Source organism: Equus asinus, chromosome 5, assembly GCF_041296235.1.
Source record: "Equus asinus isolate D_3611 breed Donkey chromosome 5, EquAss-T2T_v2, whole genome shotgun sequence".
Lineage (NCBI taxonomy): Eukaryota > Metazoa > Chordata > Mammalia > Perissodactyla > Equidae > Equus > Equus asinus.
In genome coordinates, this window is record NC_091794.1 from 21,280,696 (window position 1) to 21,295,548 (window position 14,853).

At 48.8% G+C, this 14,853-nt stretch overlaps 1 protein-coding gene across 3 annotated transcripts in view; it reads right to left on the bottom strand.

Moving 5' to 3' along the window:
* Positions 1-10,970: 10,970 nt before the first annotated feature.
* GPR156 (G protein-coupled receptor 156) overlaps positions 10,971-14,853 on the bottom strand; it is an 86,059-nt gene continuing 82,176 nt past the window's right edge. For 2 of the 3 annotated variants that reach the window (XM_014829606.3, XM_070508936.1), the window contains exon 10: positions 10,978-14,103. In XM_014829606.3, coding sequence (XP_014685092.2) covers positions 12,760-14,103 — 1,344 coding nt within the window. In that variant the 3' untranslated portion in view covers positions 10,978-12,759. Of the gene's footprint in view, positions 14,104-14,853 lie in introns of all 3 variants that reach the window. The other variant, XM_070508935.1, reaches the window with a different exon arrangement.

Genomic DNA, 14,853 nt, shown 5'->3' on the forward strand with positions numbered 1-14,853 from the left:
TGTGGAGGATTTCTGGAATTGACCACGCTTTAGTCAGGGGCCTCTTCAGACTTCATGAATATCACTCAAGTGAGTCCAGGCTGCAGCCCTCCAGAGGTCACATGACTCCCTCACTCCCACCCCAAGCAGCTTGCTAATCCTCAGAATCATTTGAGGCAGTTTACTAAGAAAAACTCACCTGGACTGCAGCGCTTCTCCAGAACCTATGAGAAACTTCATTTTGTCTTCACCTGGTCTGCACACTACCCTAGGTGGTCACAGGCATCATGTCCTGGTTAATTCTGAGGAATTTTCTGAAAGCCTGACAGAGACCCTGGTCTGGGGTCCAAGTTTCTACCAATTAGAGCTTTATGGTTAACTCTGAATATCTTGAAGAAGTGTCAGGGCTGTTTAATGCCCCAACATTGTCAAATAATGGGCTTTCTGTTAAACACTTAAAGTGTAGCAGAATTTGACTGTGTGACGCTGACGTTTTGGGACTAGACAGAGCACCCCAGAATTTACAGAGACGCCACACCCACTATGGAATACCGTGGCCTCCGGGTACACTGTAGGTCAGTCTTCTCACACTTTAATGTGGATGTGAATCACTGGGGATTTTGTAGATTCTGATTCAGCAGATCTAGGTGGGGCCTGAGATTCTGCATTTCTAGCAAGTTCCCAGGTGATGCTAATATTGCTGGTCCAAGGACCACATATTGAGTAGCAAGATTCTGAAGGAAGCAGAGCAGATGGAAAACATTCCAGCACACAATTCCAAATTATGTCCTTCCATGGACATAATTTTCTTACAGCTGGAAAGGAACTCACTGTTAAGACGAATGGAAGTGGCTTTCATCCACTTGGCCTTTGTAATCTCCTCCCGGACAGATGACATTTCTTCATTAGCAAGCAGAGATAAGGGAATTGATTAGTATCCAAGAAGAATGCAGACATGGGTTGGTATTTCCATGCCACTCCACATATGCCCCCTCAAATACTCACCTAAACACACCCCATTCGTCACCCGCCCACCTAGTGATACTGTGATTCAGTTCTTTGGGCCCCAGGACAAGGCAGAAGAGATGATGTGAAAGTGCATGGTGACTGGATAATGGTGAGTTCTGGGCAGCTGGGATTTTTAGAGAAGGTAACAGGGTTCTTTTCTCTTCAATCTCCACCTGGGCAGTGGGCAGCTCGCATTGGCTAGACACTGTGGGAATCAGAAAGAATAAACAAAACCTTATCCCAGCTCTCTAGACACTTGCTATGGAGTAAGGAAGACACTCGTGAGCAAATAACAATGGAACGATGTATTAACTCTGCAGGAGACTTACAACAAGTATTTGTTTTGAACGTACCTGGTGAGAGGGTGGGACTAAAGTTTGCGAAAGGACTTAGAAAAGGCTTCACAGAAGCGTGGATGGGAACTTCCAGGTGGAGAAGGAGGCACGGGAGAGTAGTCTAACCAGAGTATCTTGACAAGCTTCCTTGAAGGAAAGGTGGGGAAGAGAGAGCAGCTCCGAAGAGGAGTCCCCAGGACCAAGGTTTTCCAAAGCACAGGGCATAAGGAAGGTGACTGACAGTGAAGCAAAGGCTCTTACTCAATATGAGATAAAGAATAGGTCAGATGGAGCTCCTACTGGGGTATGAGGGTTTTCTCTTTTCACTTTTAATGTTTCTCTGAGTGATTTTCTAAGTATTTCTAGTAAAGTTAAAGGTAGATAAGAAAGAGTTGATTGCTGTAATGAAAGTGGGTATTTGCGAGCTTCTCAAAGATCTTTGCACCAGAAAAAGATCAAGGGCAGATCACAGGGCTCCCAGGACAGGCCTGTTGTCTAGGACCAGCTGCAACAGTGGAAAGGGGCATAATTGCCATCTAGTGGCCCAAACCCACAAGTGTGAGCTCCATTCTAGGCATCTATAGTCTCCTCAGGTATGGAATCATCATGGCCTATACAAGTCATTTAGTGTGACCTCCTCAGTCCTCTTTCACATCCTAGTCCCTTAGTTTGGTTACTGAAGAATATTGATCCAACTACGAAAATGTCAGATGGGCAGTGTTACGCAAGAAATTAATTCATACTAAAGTGTAAAGAATTTCTCAAAAAATGTCAGCAACTGATGCTGCCCCTGTGTCTAATTTACGGAGGAGAGGAATTAATGGAGGAACAAACCATGGAGAGCAGGAAGAACAGAGGTGGGGGCTGGGGAGCCGCTCGTCCCTGAGAGAAGAAACAAATACAGGAAGAGGCGGCTGGAGCAGCAGCTGCCTTGGCTTTTACTTGTTTACCTTCTCCTGGGAAGGGGCACGTCAAAGCTGCTCATGAGATTATTTTTAGAGCTATTTTCAAACAGCGTGGCTAGAGAGGGCTGTGGTACTGTTTGGCCATGAAGAATGTTTAGCTTGTCTAGTTTTCTTATAGAAGGGCTTTGTTCCTAGGTGCACCAGCATGTTAAATTAAACGCTCTGGAGAAAGAAATCCCGTACCAGCGCCCCTGAATGATGTGGGGTGGCTCCTCTGGCACCACGAGGGGCCCTGGCATGGCCTTCTTCCGGTGCCGGATGGGGTGGTCTGTTTCACTGTTTTCCCGCTGGACTCCACTTCTCCAGGGTCCTTTCCTCTTAGCCAAATTCTTATTACTCTGAGAGAGACCAAGGGCTCCTTCTAGACCGTGAGGAAGGTATTTTGGATGAGGAGGCTGATGTGTAGTGAGGTAGAGCCATTACAGAGCAGGTTAGAGAGAGGACTAGAATGAGGCCAGGGTGGATGCAACAGGGAGGCAGAAGGAGCAGGGCCCGGGGCTTCTACAGTTAGACAGACCCAGTTCTCCTGGCTTCTCATGAGCTGTGCGACAGTTTAGGCAAGTTAGCTCATGTCTCTGGCCTCAGTTTCGTCTCAGGCCAGAGGAACAAACAAATTTCTCCCAGCCCTTACATGGTCCAGTCCAACTTCCTGGAGTGAAGGTCGAAAGTCCTGTAATCAGAAGCTGTGTGCATTTGCTGCAAAGTCCTGTAATCAGAAGCTGTGAGCATTTGCTGCAAAGTCCTGTGATCAGAAGCTGTGAGCATTTGCTCCAAGAGTCCTCTCCCCAAAGCTCCCTTGGGAAGCTGTAGTTCAAGGATTTGATCTTGGCCATCTCTGTCTCTTTCCCTCAGAGACAGTACTAAAAGCCCCTAATTGCTTTTAACCATTTTCAGCTGCTTTGTGGCTCTTCGGCAACCTCTTCATAGCAGTGTGAGGAAAAGGTTCTCTTTCTTATTGTCTAGAGTTCTGGTTGACATGCTTTAGCTTTGTGGATCATTCTCCAAAAGTCTTTCTTAGGGTTTTGCATGGTGCCCATCCTGGAGGACTCGATACCTGAGGCAGGTTGCCAATTGGAAGAAGAGAAAGCGTGGGAACACTTTCCTGCTTACCCATCTGACTTCTCTTTCTTGATTATCTGACCAAGCAGACCTCAAGAATACTGCCCATTGTAACAAAGCCCTTGCGAGATCTTCATTCAATGTTTTTAGTGATGGAAGAAGACATGGGAAGCACGTCTTGAGGTATGGAACCCCCCATTCAGAGAATCCATGTTGGCAGATTGAGAGATACCACATCTGAATTCTGTGGGGAACGATGCAAGCCCACTGTAGACTGCAATGAGTCAAGGAATGTCAGGCAGGACGGTGGTATAGCTCACACGGTTTGGTTTGTTGGGTGTTAGGTTTCTCACAGTTGGTCGAGGGACTGAGGGCAGGGAACCCAGTTGGTGTGGGGCTTTGGAGACCTTTACTGAACAGCTGGAAGGGAAGGAGTGACATCCAGAAGGTGAGGAGACACTTGGTCAAAGCTATTTTGCTGTTACTATTGCATTTGGTAACCAAGAGGCCGACTGTGGGCCCTCTTCTTCGCCTGTACATCCTGGTAAGGGGTCTCTATCTTAAGACGCTTTCTCCCTTTCCTGCCGTTCATTCCCCTCCTGAGAGTCAAACCTTCTCTCTCTGACTCATGTAGTTGCTGTAGAGGTAACTCTGATGTCAGGAGCAGAGGCCATTGATTTGAGGAGGAGGGCAGTGACTATTCAGAAACAAGTCTCCTCTCATCATGCAAATGCCCCTAATTAAGAAATCCAGAGACAGATTCTGTGTCATGGAAACATAATTTCCTTTGACTCAGAGAGTTCCAGGAATTGCCGCAGGCTATCAACTCTCTTGATTTCCTGGTTTAAATGGCTTCAGCCTTGGCCCTGAGTTTTCTAGAACGAAAGTGAATTCAATCTAACATTTGTGAAATATCTTCCATGTGCCAGGCATGGTCCTAGGAACTTGAGAAATAGGTGTGAACAACTACAGAGTCCCTGCCCTGAAAGAGCTTACAACTGAATAAAATAATCTTTAAGTGGTAAACCCTGAACGGTATGTGGATCCCGAAAGAAAGGTGAAAACTTTGTTTGGACACTGTTATGGCTTGAACTGTGTTCCTCTAAAATTCATTTGTTGAAGTCCTAATCTCTACTACCTCAAATGTGATCTTATTTCTAGACAGGGTCTTTACAGGGGAAATTAAGTGAAAGTGAGGTCTATAGGGTACGCCCTAGGGAGAGAGGCCTGGAACAGAGCCCTCACAGCCCTCAGAAGGAATCAATCCTGCTGACACCTTCGCTTTAGATTTCTAGTCTCCAGAACTGTGAAACAATACATTTCTGCTGTTTAAGCCACTCGGTCTGTGGTACTTTGTTACAGCAGCCCTAGCAAAATCATATAGACACTCTGTGGCCCCCTCTGCTCTTGTACGATTTCGTGGGGAAAACCCTGGGTGGATATAAATTAGACGTTTGTGGAGTTTGCATTTACTAGACATTTGATAAATTCCTCCATCCATTTATTCATTCATTCCCCATCTCTTTACCTTGGTTTACTTATTTTTTTATCACACTTACCATTATCTGGGAAATTATTTTATCTTCTGTTTACTTGTTCACTGTTTCTTCACCTGCTTCATGGTACATGCACAATAAATATTTGTTTAATAAGCATTTATCCTTCCTTGTTCCCGTCCCTCTCTCCCTCTATGCAATATTTAAGCACCTCTTACGTCTTCTGTGTGCATAGCATTCTAGGCTCATCCCTGTCGGTATGTAAAGAAGTTCAAAGAATGGCTCTTGTCTTTGGAGGGTTTGTGATTTCAGGAGAGTCACAAAGCAAGCTCATGTGAGGGGCTGCATTCCACCACCAGGTGGTGGGGGAGTCTGTGCTAGACAGGTGTTGGATCATAACTGGGCTATGTAGGGCCGAGTGGGACTGCTGCAGGCCATGGGTCCAGCAAGGCATGGGGATGGAGATGATGGCTAGAACCTGGAAACTTCATTCTGGCATCCCAGGAGGTCAGAGCCAAAGCCCAGGGGTTCTCAGGTCCGGCTGGACATGAAAATCACCTTGGGAACTTAAAAAAAAGGCTAATGTCAAGACCCTACCTTGATCTGGGATGTCCTGGAAACTGCAGGCAAGTCTTCAGAGGGATGAAATCCTTTTAGGAGGTGGATTGACAGCTGTGGCTTCTGGCTGCAAGACCCAGGCCTCTCTGGGCCATCATGAGACCTCTGTAGTTCTGGAGTGGCAGGGATAACTGCTGGAAATAAGATATCTGGCTAAGCTCCCCTGGTACGGCCTCCTTCTCCTGAGAGCACCAGTGCCCGCTGTGACGTCAGAAGGATGTGCTGACAGATCTGTGTCCTGTTTCCAATTCTCTGCTGTCTTTTATGGTGGGAGCAGCAGCAACAGCAATAGAACTAACCTGGCCTCCCTCTTTTTAGGAGCCCTCGGCTTCCGGTAGGTGTTCATAGATAGGAACCATCCAGAGAAGTGGTTTTTGTTGTTGCTGGTTTTTATTTGTTTGTTTTGAGGATGTTGGGGAAATCGGGTCCAGAGTTTTAGGGATCTTAACTATTTGGGTCCTCTTAGCTCAGTGTCTTCCAGCATTACCTGTAAGGCCCTGTCATAACGCTTGGCATAAAGTGGACTCTCAATAATGAGACAGCAGAGCCTCTCCAGAAGGCTAAATTTCAAGTACAGCCTGAAAGGAAAATACTGCCAGATTCCTTTTTATTTGTTCAAGATACTCTTGGTACAAACAGAAAAGTGGGAGCAAAGAGAGAGTTGGCCGGTCTTCAAAACAAACCTAGAGATGTTGACTGGGAATCTACGAGGTGTCAGGCACCGGGCGCGGACACGCAAAGATGGGTGACACACGGCTGTCGCCCTCCAGTCTCTGGTTGGAGAGGCAAGAAATGACCACGGGAAAAGTTAACAATCAAGGATTTATGTAACAGCCCAAGACAATAGAATTGTTGTCAGCGGGCATTTCAGGAGTATATGATTTATTGCCAAATACATGCTGAGGCCAGTTGGAACTGGTCAGAAGAAAGCAAGGTCACTTCAGGCTGGGGTGGTTAGAATGAGGGAGACAGGGGCTGGTGTGAACAAAGTTAGAGCCCGAGGTGGGCGCCGGGAACAGACAGTAAACCCATGCGGCAGAAGCAGGGGGAGTTTTAGGCAAGTTGAGAATAAGGGAGGGCCGAGTTCCATAATGGGGGACCTCGAACCCCAAACCAAGGTGAGAGTTCATCCTGCAGGAAGTGGGAGCAGTGAACGTTTTTCAACAAAGTAGAAATTCGAGTGGAAGGGATCCCGTGGCCGCCCCAGTCTCACAGATCTGTGCTCTGTGCTGCTTCTAGTTGTCATGGGGTCTTCTGCAACTCTTGTCCAGTACCATCTTTCTGTGCCACATAAAGGGCACAATATTTGAGAAAGAACTTTCAGTTGGGAGGACTGGCTGTGATCTTTTTAAACAAGGGACTTGCTTGTTTTCAATATCACGTGTATTTGGCATTGAACTTCCTGAAGGGGGCGGGAGTGACCAGGTAGCTTCGGAAAGCTCCCTTCCAGCCTCTGGGATGCTGTTCAATGACTCAGCAATGGAGGGTTTTGCAATAGGCTTACAGAACCAGACAAGCCTGTGTTTCCTAAGGAAACTTTGGTGTCCTAAGAAAACCTCCAGCGTGGATCCCTGGCCTGCCAGGTTGAAATTCCTTCTGTTTTCTGGTAGCACGCCTGGAGCACATGCTCTGGAACCAGCGTTGGGAGCCCCCAAAGGGCTTTGGAATCAAGTCAGATTTCACTTCAAACCCTGGCTCTGCCTCAAACCAGCTGTGTGACGTTGGGCAAATTGCTTAACCTCTCCCAGTTAGTTTCCTCATGTGTAAAACAGAAACAACAACTACTTTGCAGGGTGGTTATAAGGCTTAAATGGGACAAATATTAAGTGACACATAACAGCAATATAAAATCCTATATATTTTTTCTATTACAAAGTGCATAATATTTTGATAAAGGAAATTAGCTATGTCTCTTGGCTCCACCTGAAAAAAATCAGATTTCCTGACTTTCCAATTGTACCTTTCCCTCCAGGCTTGCCCTAATATTTGAGTTTTGGGGTGGACATGCTCCCACAGTAAGTGCAGCCTGACCTAGAAGGGGTTCAGAGAGAAAATTCTGTTGCTCAAGAAGTGGGCTGAACCCAAGGGCCATCCTCACTTTGCCAGATCTATTAAGAAGACCCTTCCCGGGGCTGGCCTGGTGGCACAGCGGTTAAGTGTACACGCTCTGCTTTGGCGGCCCAGGGTCCACCGGTTTGGATCCCGGGTGCAGACATGGCACCACTCATCAAGCCATGCTGTGGCAGGCATCCCACATATAAAGTGGAGGAAGATGGGCATGCATATTAGCTCAGGGCCACTCTTCATCAGCAAAAAGAGGAGGATTGGCAGATGTTAGCTCAGAGCTGAGCTTCCTCAAAAAAAAAAGAAGACCCTTCCCTCAGGAATGAATTGAACACAAAGAAGGGGGATTTTGGTTTTAAAGCAAGAAAACATGAAGAGGATTTCTAATAAATCTGTGTTTCCCAAACAACTCTCTAAGACAAACACATAATGTGTACCATGTGCCAGGCACAGTTCAAACCAGTTTATAAATATTAATTCATTTAACCCTCAAAACAACTGTATGAGATGGGTGTTATTATCCTAGTTTACAGTTGAGGAAACTGAGGCACAAAGAGGTTATGCAACTTGCTGAAAGCCACATAGACATGTGGGTGACTTGAAGCCCAGTCACTGCAGCGGGGGTAGAAAATTATTGTACAAAAATCAGCGGAGAAGAAAGCCTATCTAAAATGCTTTCTTTTGACAAAGGGTTCAGATATTATCACAGGGGATTTAAATTGAAGTGAATCAGCACCCGAGAGACCGAACCCTGCTCCCCAGGTGACCTCAGCTCTCATGAGTGGTCTCACTGGGGTCCCCCTTGAGACGGTTCTGGCTAGGCCACTCCTCTTATTTCTTCTGACAAGGGACTTGCTTGTTTTCAGTATCATGCTCCAGGACAGCGCTGGGTGCTGGACACCAAGAGAATGACAAGTTTTAGGCTTGGGAAGCTCACAGTCTCACGGGGAGAGTAGAGAAATGGACCCACAGTTACATAGACACTGAAGAAAGGGCTCTGCGAGGGTAGCCCTGCCTTTCTTTCCAGAAGCGAGCCTCACTTTCCCTCAACTCAGAGCCGGAGCCAGCATGCTCACTACCAGAGAGGCAACTGCCGCCATCAGTTCCCTGAAGCAGCTAAGAGGCCGCCTTTGTTCCTTATCTTCCTCCCTCCATCGCCACATCTCCATCTCTCTCCGTTCCTTAGACTTCTTGTCCTCCTTCCCTTCTTTTTTCCTGTCCTTCTGATTGTCTCTTAGTCACCCACGGACCATTCCAGGGTCTCTCCCAAGTGCTTATTCTCTGAGCCTGCGTGTCTTGCTAGTACGTTTAGACATTCCAAGGTAAGCCCAAGAATGAAGAGGGTTGGGAACACTGACCCCGATCTTGGTGAGCTCATAACAGGTAATTTTCCCTCGTGACCCTCGCGCTTCCTGTCTCTTTGTGACCTCAATTGTGAACTGAACATCCCAAGATGTTCCCTTATTCAAATGCAGTTTGGCCGGGGATGGTAGGATCAGGAACATTCAGGGAGTGTGGGTGCCAGAGGTGAGGAAGAGCGAAGTCTGAGGACAAAAGGGAAGCTCTCTCCTGCTTTCAGCCCATAAACACCATCTCTGCACTAGACCTCCCTTAAAAAAGCCCAGATGGTATTCCTGGGAAAAGTACAGCAGCCAGAGGGAACAGAGAAACTGTTTTGTTTGTGGCTCAGAGAAAGGGGACTCAGGAAAGCGATGGTGAGAAAGATGAACAGACTGTCCTCCTGCTAATACTGCTTGTTACTCAGCTACAAGCCTGTGAGGAAAGCATCCTTAAGAGAAGCCTTTTATCACGATGACTTTCTTGTTTCTCTTCCATTAACTCTGTCACTCTTCCTAACCTCCCTCTAAGAGACTTAAGGGACTGTTATTTTCAGAATCCAGTTGCTTCTGGGTCTTTTAGTGATGTCATTTCTTGCTCTTAAATCACTGGAAGGCAGTGAAGCGAGACGGCTCTGCCTGCCTTTTGGCTGCTTTGCTGGCCCCAGAACAGGTTCTTTGCCTTCCTTTGTTTCATCCACTTCTCTGCTCAGAAATCCACCCATCAAACATTTATTGGGCAAAGCTTTATGCAAAGCTCTCTGATGGCCACTCTAGAGGATACAACGATACAGAAGACACACTCAGCGTCCTTCAGGAGCCTGCTATCTGTGCAGGAGACATATTTAAACATAATAAAATAGATACAGACACAGAAAGATTCTGTGGAACTTGCACTGACTTTTCTCTTCACCATTTTAGAAGTAACATGGTTTGTTTAAAACATGCCTCCTACCTCTGATGCTTTCTTCTCCTCCACAAACTCCAGGAAGGCCAAAGCAATCCTTTAAGGAAAGAGAGTTTGGCACAGGCCAGGAGACAGGAACAGACTTCGGAATCAGAATGGACACCTCCAAGTCCAGTATTCCAATCAGCAGGGCAGAATCAGGCCTGGCTCCAGGCAGAGATATGTACGGCCCTGATGACAGCAGCGGAAACAATGCTTGCTTCTTCAGGATTTGTTTGCACAAGTTACTGCCCTCTCTTCAAGAGCATAACAATCAAAAGCATGCCAAAGTCATGGCATGCTCATTCCTTTAAGAATTTCGTCACTGGATTAGCTGGTCTTGGGGAAAAGACCTAGGGAAGGAGCTGGCGAGGAATGGGTGGGGGGTGGTGCAGAGTAAACGATAGATGTGGAGATAGTATTTTGGGGCAGGCAGTCGTGGTGTTTGGCACATAGTTTTTGAACGAAATGACAAATAAAGAAAATTCAGGGTAGATTCTCCCTCTTTTCAACCAAGTCTAGCAAGGGTTACAAAGTCATTCTAGGTACATAGACTGCAAAACATCCTTTCCTTAAACTAGGGGATCCCAAAACATCCTTTTTTTAAACTAGGGGATGAGTTTATTTGGGGGTGTTCAGGAAAGGCCGAGGAGGGAATGCATGCTCCCCCTGAGTCTTGAAGGAGGAGTAACTGACAAGGTGCACTGAGAGGGAAAAGAAATTCTAGGATGGAAGAGGAATGGAGATGTAGAAGGGCTGGGATGGTGGGACCGAGGGTAGAGGAGCAGAGAGAGTGAGAAGGCTAGAAGGACTGCCAGGTTTAGAGCGTGCACAGACCACATTAATGAACGGGATGCTGCTGGTGGTGACACACTGGGAGGAAAGGAGCCCACCCACAGGATGCCCAATGGGTGGGAAGAGTCAAGGCTCTCTCGAGTTTCCTCTATCCACTGGGGCAGGTGTTTCTTGCTAGGAAGCTGCACAAGGAGACCACAGAAGAATCTGTTGTAAATGGAGTTCTGTAGAAGACACACTTGGAAGCTAGGGTCAGCCAGTGGCAACTTTGATAGCTGCTGTGTGTCCACTCCTGTGGGTGGTTCAGTCTTCTCTGTGCTCCCCTCCCACCCCCCGCCACAACGAGACTACAATTGCTGCAGACACTTGCCTTGGGAGCCATTTCTCTTTTATTAAGGCATCACTTGGACCGCACACGAACAGCACATGCAGAAACTGCAAACCCACACACAGAATAAATTACGACATCTGCATTTAAAATTAAACAATAGAAGAAGCTATGCTACCGGGAGGGCCTCCCAGTCCAGTGTGAGATTCATGAGGTGTCGGCAGCCCCCGAGAGTCCATGATAAGTCTTCTGTGAGGCATTTGGAATCAAATGGCCCCTCCAAGCATATCTAATGAGGCCCAAACTCCTGCACACAAACCTGTACACACACAGACACACACACAGAGGAGGTGGCAGGGGATGGCCTGTAAACAACAACCAGCTCAGCAACAAGTGACGTGGACCCAGCTGTGCTTTCCCTGTGGCTCTGGCGGCAGATGAGGTCCTGTCACTCATCCTTCCCCCCCTCCCTGGCTCCCCTGAGAGGTGCGGGCGGGCCCCTGAGGCTGTGAGGCAGTGGAGGGCTGCTTCCGGAGGCAAGGAACCCAGATTTGTTACCCTGGACTGCAGGCTGAGTGCCCCTCAGCTCTCCTACACTGCCCCTGCTCTACTGGCTGGTCTGCCAAGCCTGCTTGCCCCTCCCAGAAGGAGTGAAATGTGTCCCCAGGGAAGTCTGCCAACTTGGGAGTCCCAGGAGCTGTGGGCAAGTCCTACATGGGCCACTAGCTAGCGGCGTGATGTTGGGAAAGTCACCTCAGTCCTCAAACCCTCACATTCCCCATATTCCTCATGTTCCCCATCTGTAAAAGTGGGAAAGAGAGTGTCTACTTCACAGGGTTGTCAAAAGGAATTACTGAGATTGAACATTGCCAGGTACCACGCCAGATTCAAGTAAATGTTCAAAAACCTGTTTTCTTTCCTGCCTTCTTCTCCCCTATTTCTTCCTTTCTAGTTCCTTATTTTCTATTTCCCGGTTTTTGTAGCCGTCAGTGGTCATGTAACCCCAATGGCACCAAAAGCACCTCTTGACCAACAGGGCCTCCCTATCCCAACAGAGACTGTGTCCCCACAATACAAAATGGCACTGCTGGCAGAGTCAAAGGGATGGGCCACAGGACCAGGAGACAGTCTGGGCCCCAAGTGTCATCGAGCCCAGGAGAGAGATCTGGGTAGGCCGTGGGCACATGGAGATCCGACAGTCTCAGGGATGATGGTGAGGAGCCATAAAGGTGGAAAGACACAAACACCAAATGGTAGTGTTGAGGTGTCTCTGAGCTGAGTCTGGCCAGAAACTGGAACCTAGGGGTGATGCTGTTTACAACCTTCAGCAGAAACAAAACCACCCCGTGCCAAGAGAGGGACCCTCAAGGATGTAGGAGACTCATCTTTCTAGCAGGTCAATCCACCAAAAGGCCAGTTTGATGGGGCACAGTGCGCAACTCTGGTTCTGCAGAAATTTTCCTTCCATCTCTCAATCTGTCTGTCCACCTAGCCATCCCTCTGGTATACATTAAGAGTTTCGTAAAATACAGGCTGACCTGGACAGAAAACCCTCTGTGCTCATTCAGTACCTTTTATCCAAAGGGTATCTTTTATGGTCATGCAACTGGAGTCTTTTACAGGAATGCTGTGAGGTAGTAACAAGACAGGCAAAACCCCTCTGTTGATAGGTCAAGAAGTGCTCAGGGCAACACAGTGCTCAAGCGAGCACAGCTGGAACACGGTAAGGGTTGGTCAAACGCAGGGCACCAGTCTGTTCCCCGAAGGCCACAGGCCTTGGTACGGCTTGTCCTGGACTGACCTCTATATCCAGCCTGCTCTGCTGCTTTTCACACCAGTGTGGGTTTCAAGTCATCTTTGAAGTTCACGATAGGCTTCGAGCGGGCCCACAGCTTTTCCCAGGAAGCCAGCCTGCCAGCAGGCTCAAGGTCGGTGTCTGACGAGCCACTGTCACTGGAATCAGAGGAGCTCTCAAAGCAGATTTCACAGTAGGGCCGGTGGCAGCGGCAGAAGAACTCGTCTGAGCTGCTGGACTCAGTGTCAAGGTAGTTGCACGGAGAAGACAGGGAGGGACAGCCTGGGGACCCCGGGGGCTGCAGCTGCCACTGTTCAGGCAGGTCTGGTAACGCTCTGGATAGGTGTGGGGGAACGGGACATGGTGCCTGGCTGGAACCAGAAGCCTGGTGTGGAAAGGCTACACGGCTCCCTCCCGCCCCTGGGCACTCTGGCTGGCTTAGTTTGTTGCCCTCCAGGGTGCCCGGCTTGCCTTGAGGATCTGGGAGGAGTAAAGGCTTCCTGGAAGAGGGTCTTGGTATCCTGGAATGAGCAGTCTGGGAGTGCAGGTAGGGGCTGGACTCCTGCAGATTTAGCCCACTGTGAGGCCCAGAAACAGTCCTATTTGCCCGATGCCCCGCAGAGGAGGGTGCAGAGCCCAGGAAGTATGAGCGAGCTCGCTGTACTGCCCGCCTTCTCCTCACCATGTATGGGCTGAAGCCCAGCTCCTTGGAGAGGGGCATCTTCTGGGGGCTGGGGGTAGCACTGCTCTGCCAGGGCTGCTGGGGGCAAGATGCGGAAGAGGGGAGGGGAGCCTCGGGGCCCAGGCCCAGGTCTTGTAAGACTTCCCGAAGCTTCTCCCTGATCACTGAATTGACTCTGGACAGCCGCTCTTGGGGCTCCTCTAAGTTCCCTAGCTGTCCCTGTCTCTGGGGAACAGGACCTTCCCTAGCTGGTGTGAGACTCCAGTGGGGGGCCATGGGCACCCCGTCTCTTCTTTCTGTACCCTGGCTTTGCTCAGCCTGCGGCTTCTGGCTGCAGCCCAAATTTAAATGATCAGAAAAGTCTTTCAAGTAAGAAATGTTCTCCTGCCCTGGGGCGGGGGTGGCTTCCTTCCCAGGCCCCCCCAGGCTTTGCACACTGGAGGAGGGCACTGAGGTACTCTGGGAGTCCTGAGCGGCCACACTGGCATCATTCTGAGAGTCAGAGAGGCATTCTGAAGGCCCTGGGGCTGCCCGGCTGTGGGCGGAGGCCGCAGCCAGGATGTCCTCGCTGTGGGAAGCGGCAGGCGGGCCAGCCCACTCTGGGAGGTCAGAGGTGCACTCAGCTGACATCAGCCTCATGAGCTTCTCTTTGGCGTTGTTGACTTGTTCCTGCAGACTTTCAATCATAGCATTTTTCTGTAAAATAAAAGCAAAACCATTAATAAAAGATGCTGCTGAGGGTTTTCACACTGTCTCCTGTGGTGGAGAAAGTGTGGCCTCAGAAGACTTTGGTTTAACTCCCCGTTCCTCCGCGTACTACTGGGGATCTTAGGCTCCAAGGAGGTGCCTCCATGATGTGAAATGAGTTGATGCAAGTAAAGCGTGTAGCACGATAACTGACACGTGGCGCTCACTAGGGGATAACCATGATTTATTGTGGGATGATCTTAGTCCCTGCCACCTAGGTCCCCAGACTGTGTGGCACTGAGAAGGGAAGTCAGAGGAGGCTCGTACGGCTGCAGGCTGGCTGCCACAGCACCCTCTCACCTTCCCTCAGAACTGCCAGAGCCAGGTCACTCCACAGGACCCCACGCTGAATAAAGTTTGGGATGGCCCAACTCTGGGTTTATCACACTTTTGCAAAATACAGATGAATCTGAGGCACATCTCAAGGGGATGAATGAATGGGGAAACAAGCATTTTGCCTCTTGCTAAACAAACTAGAAAATGGGAAAAAAGAGAGAGAAGGATGGAGACTCCTGGGCTGAAGGGATAAGACTGGAGCGAGGGGGGCCAACGAGAACCTCAGGTTGGTGTTATCACCTCCCTCAGCTGGATCCGGGGTTGGGAGGCCAAAGCTACCATGCGGCACTATCAGCTGTCAATATCTCCTAAAGAAGCACAGGCACCAGAATTACTAGAGAAGTTTTGGTTTTTTTTTTTTTC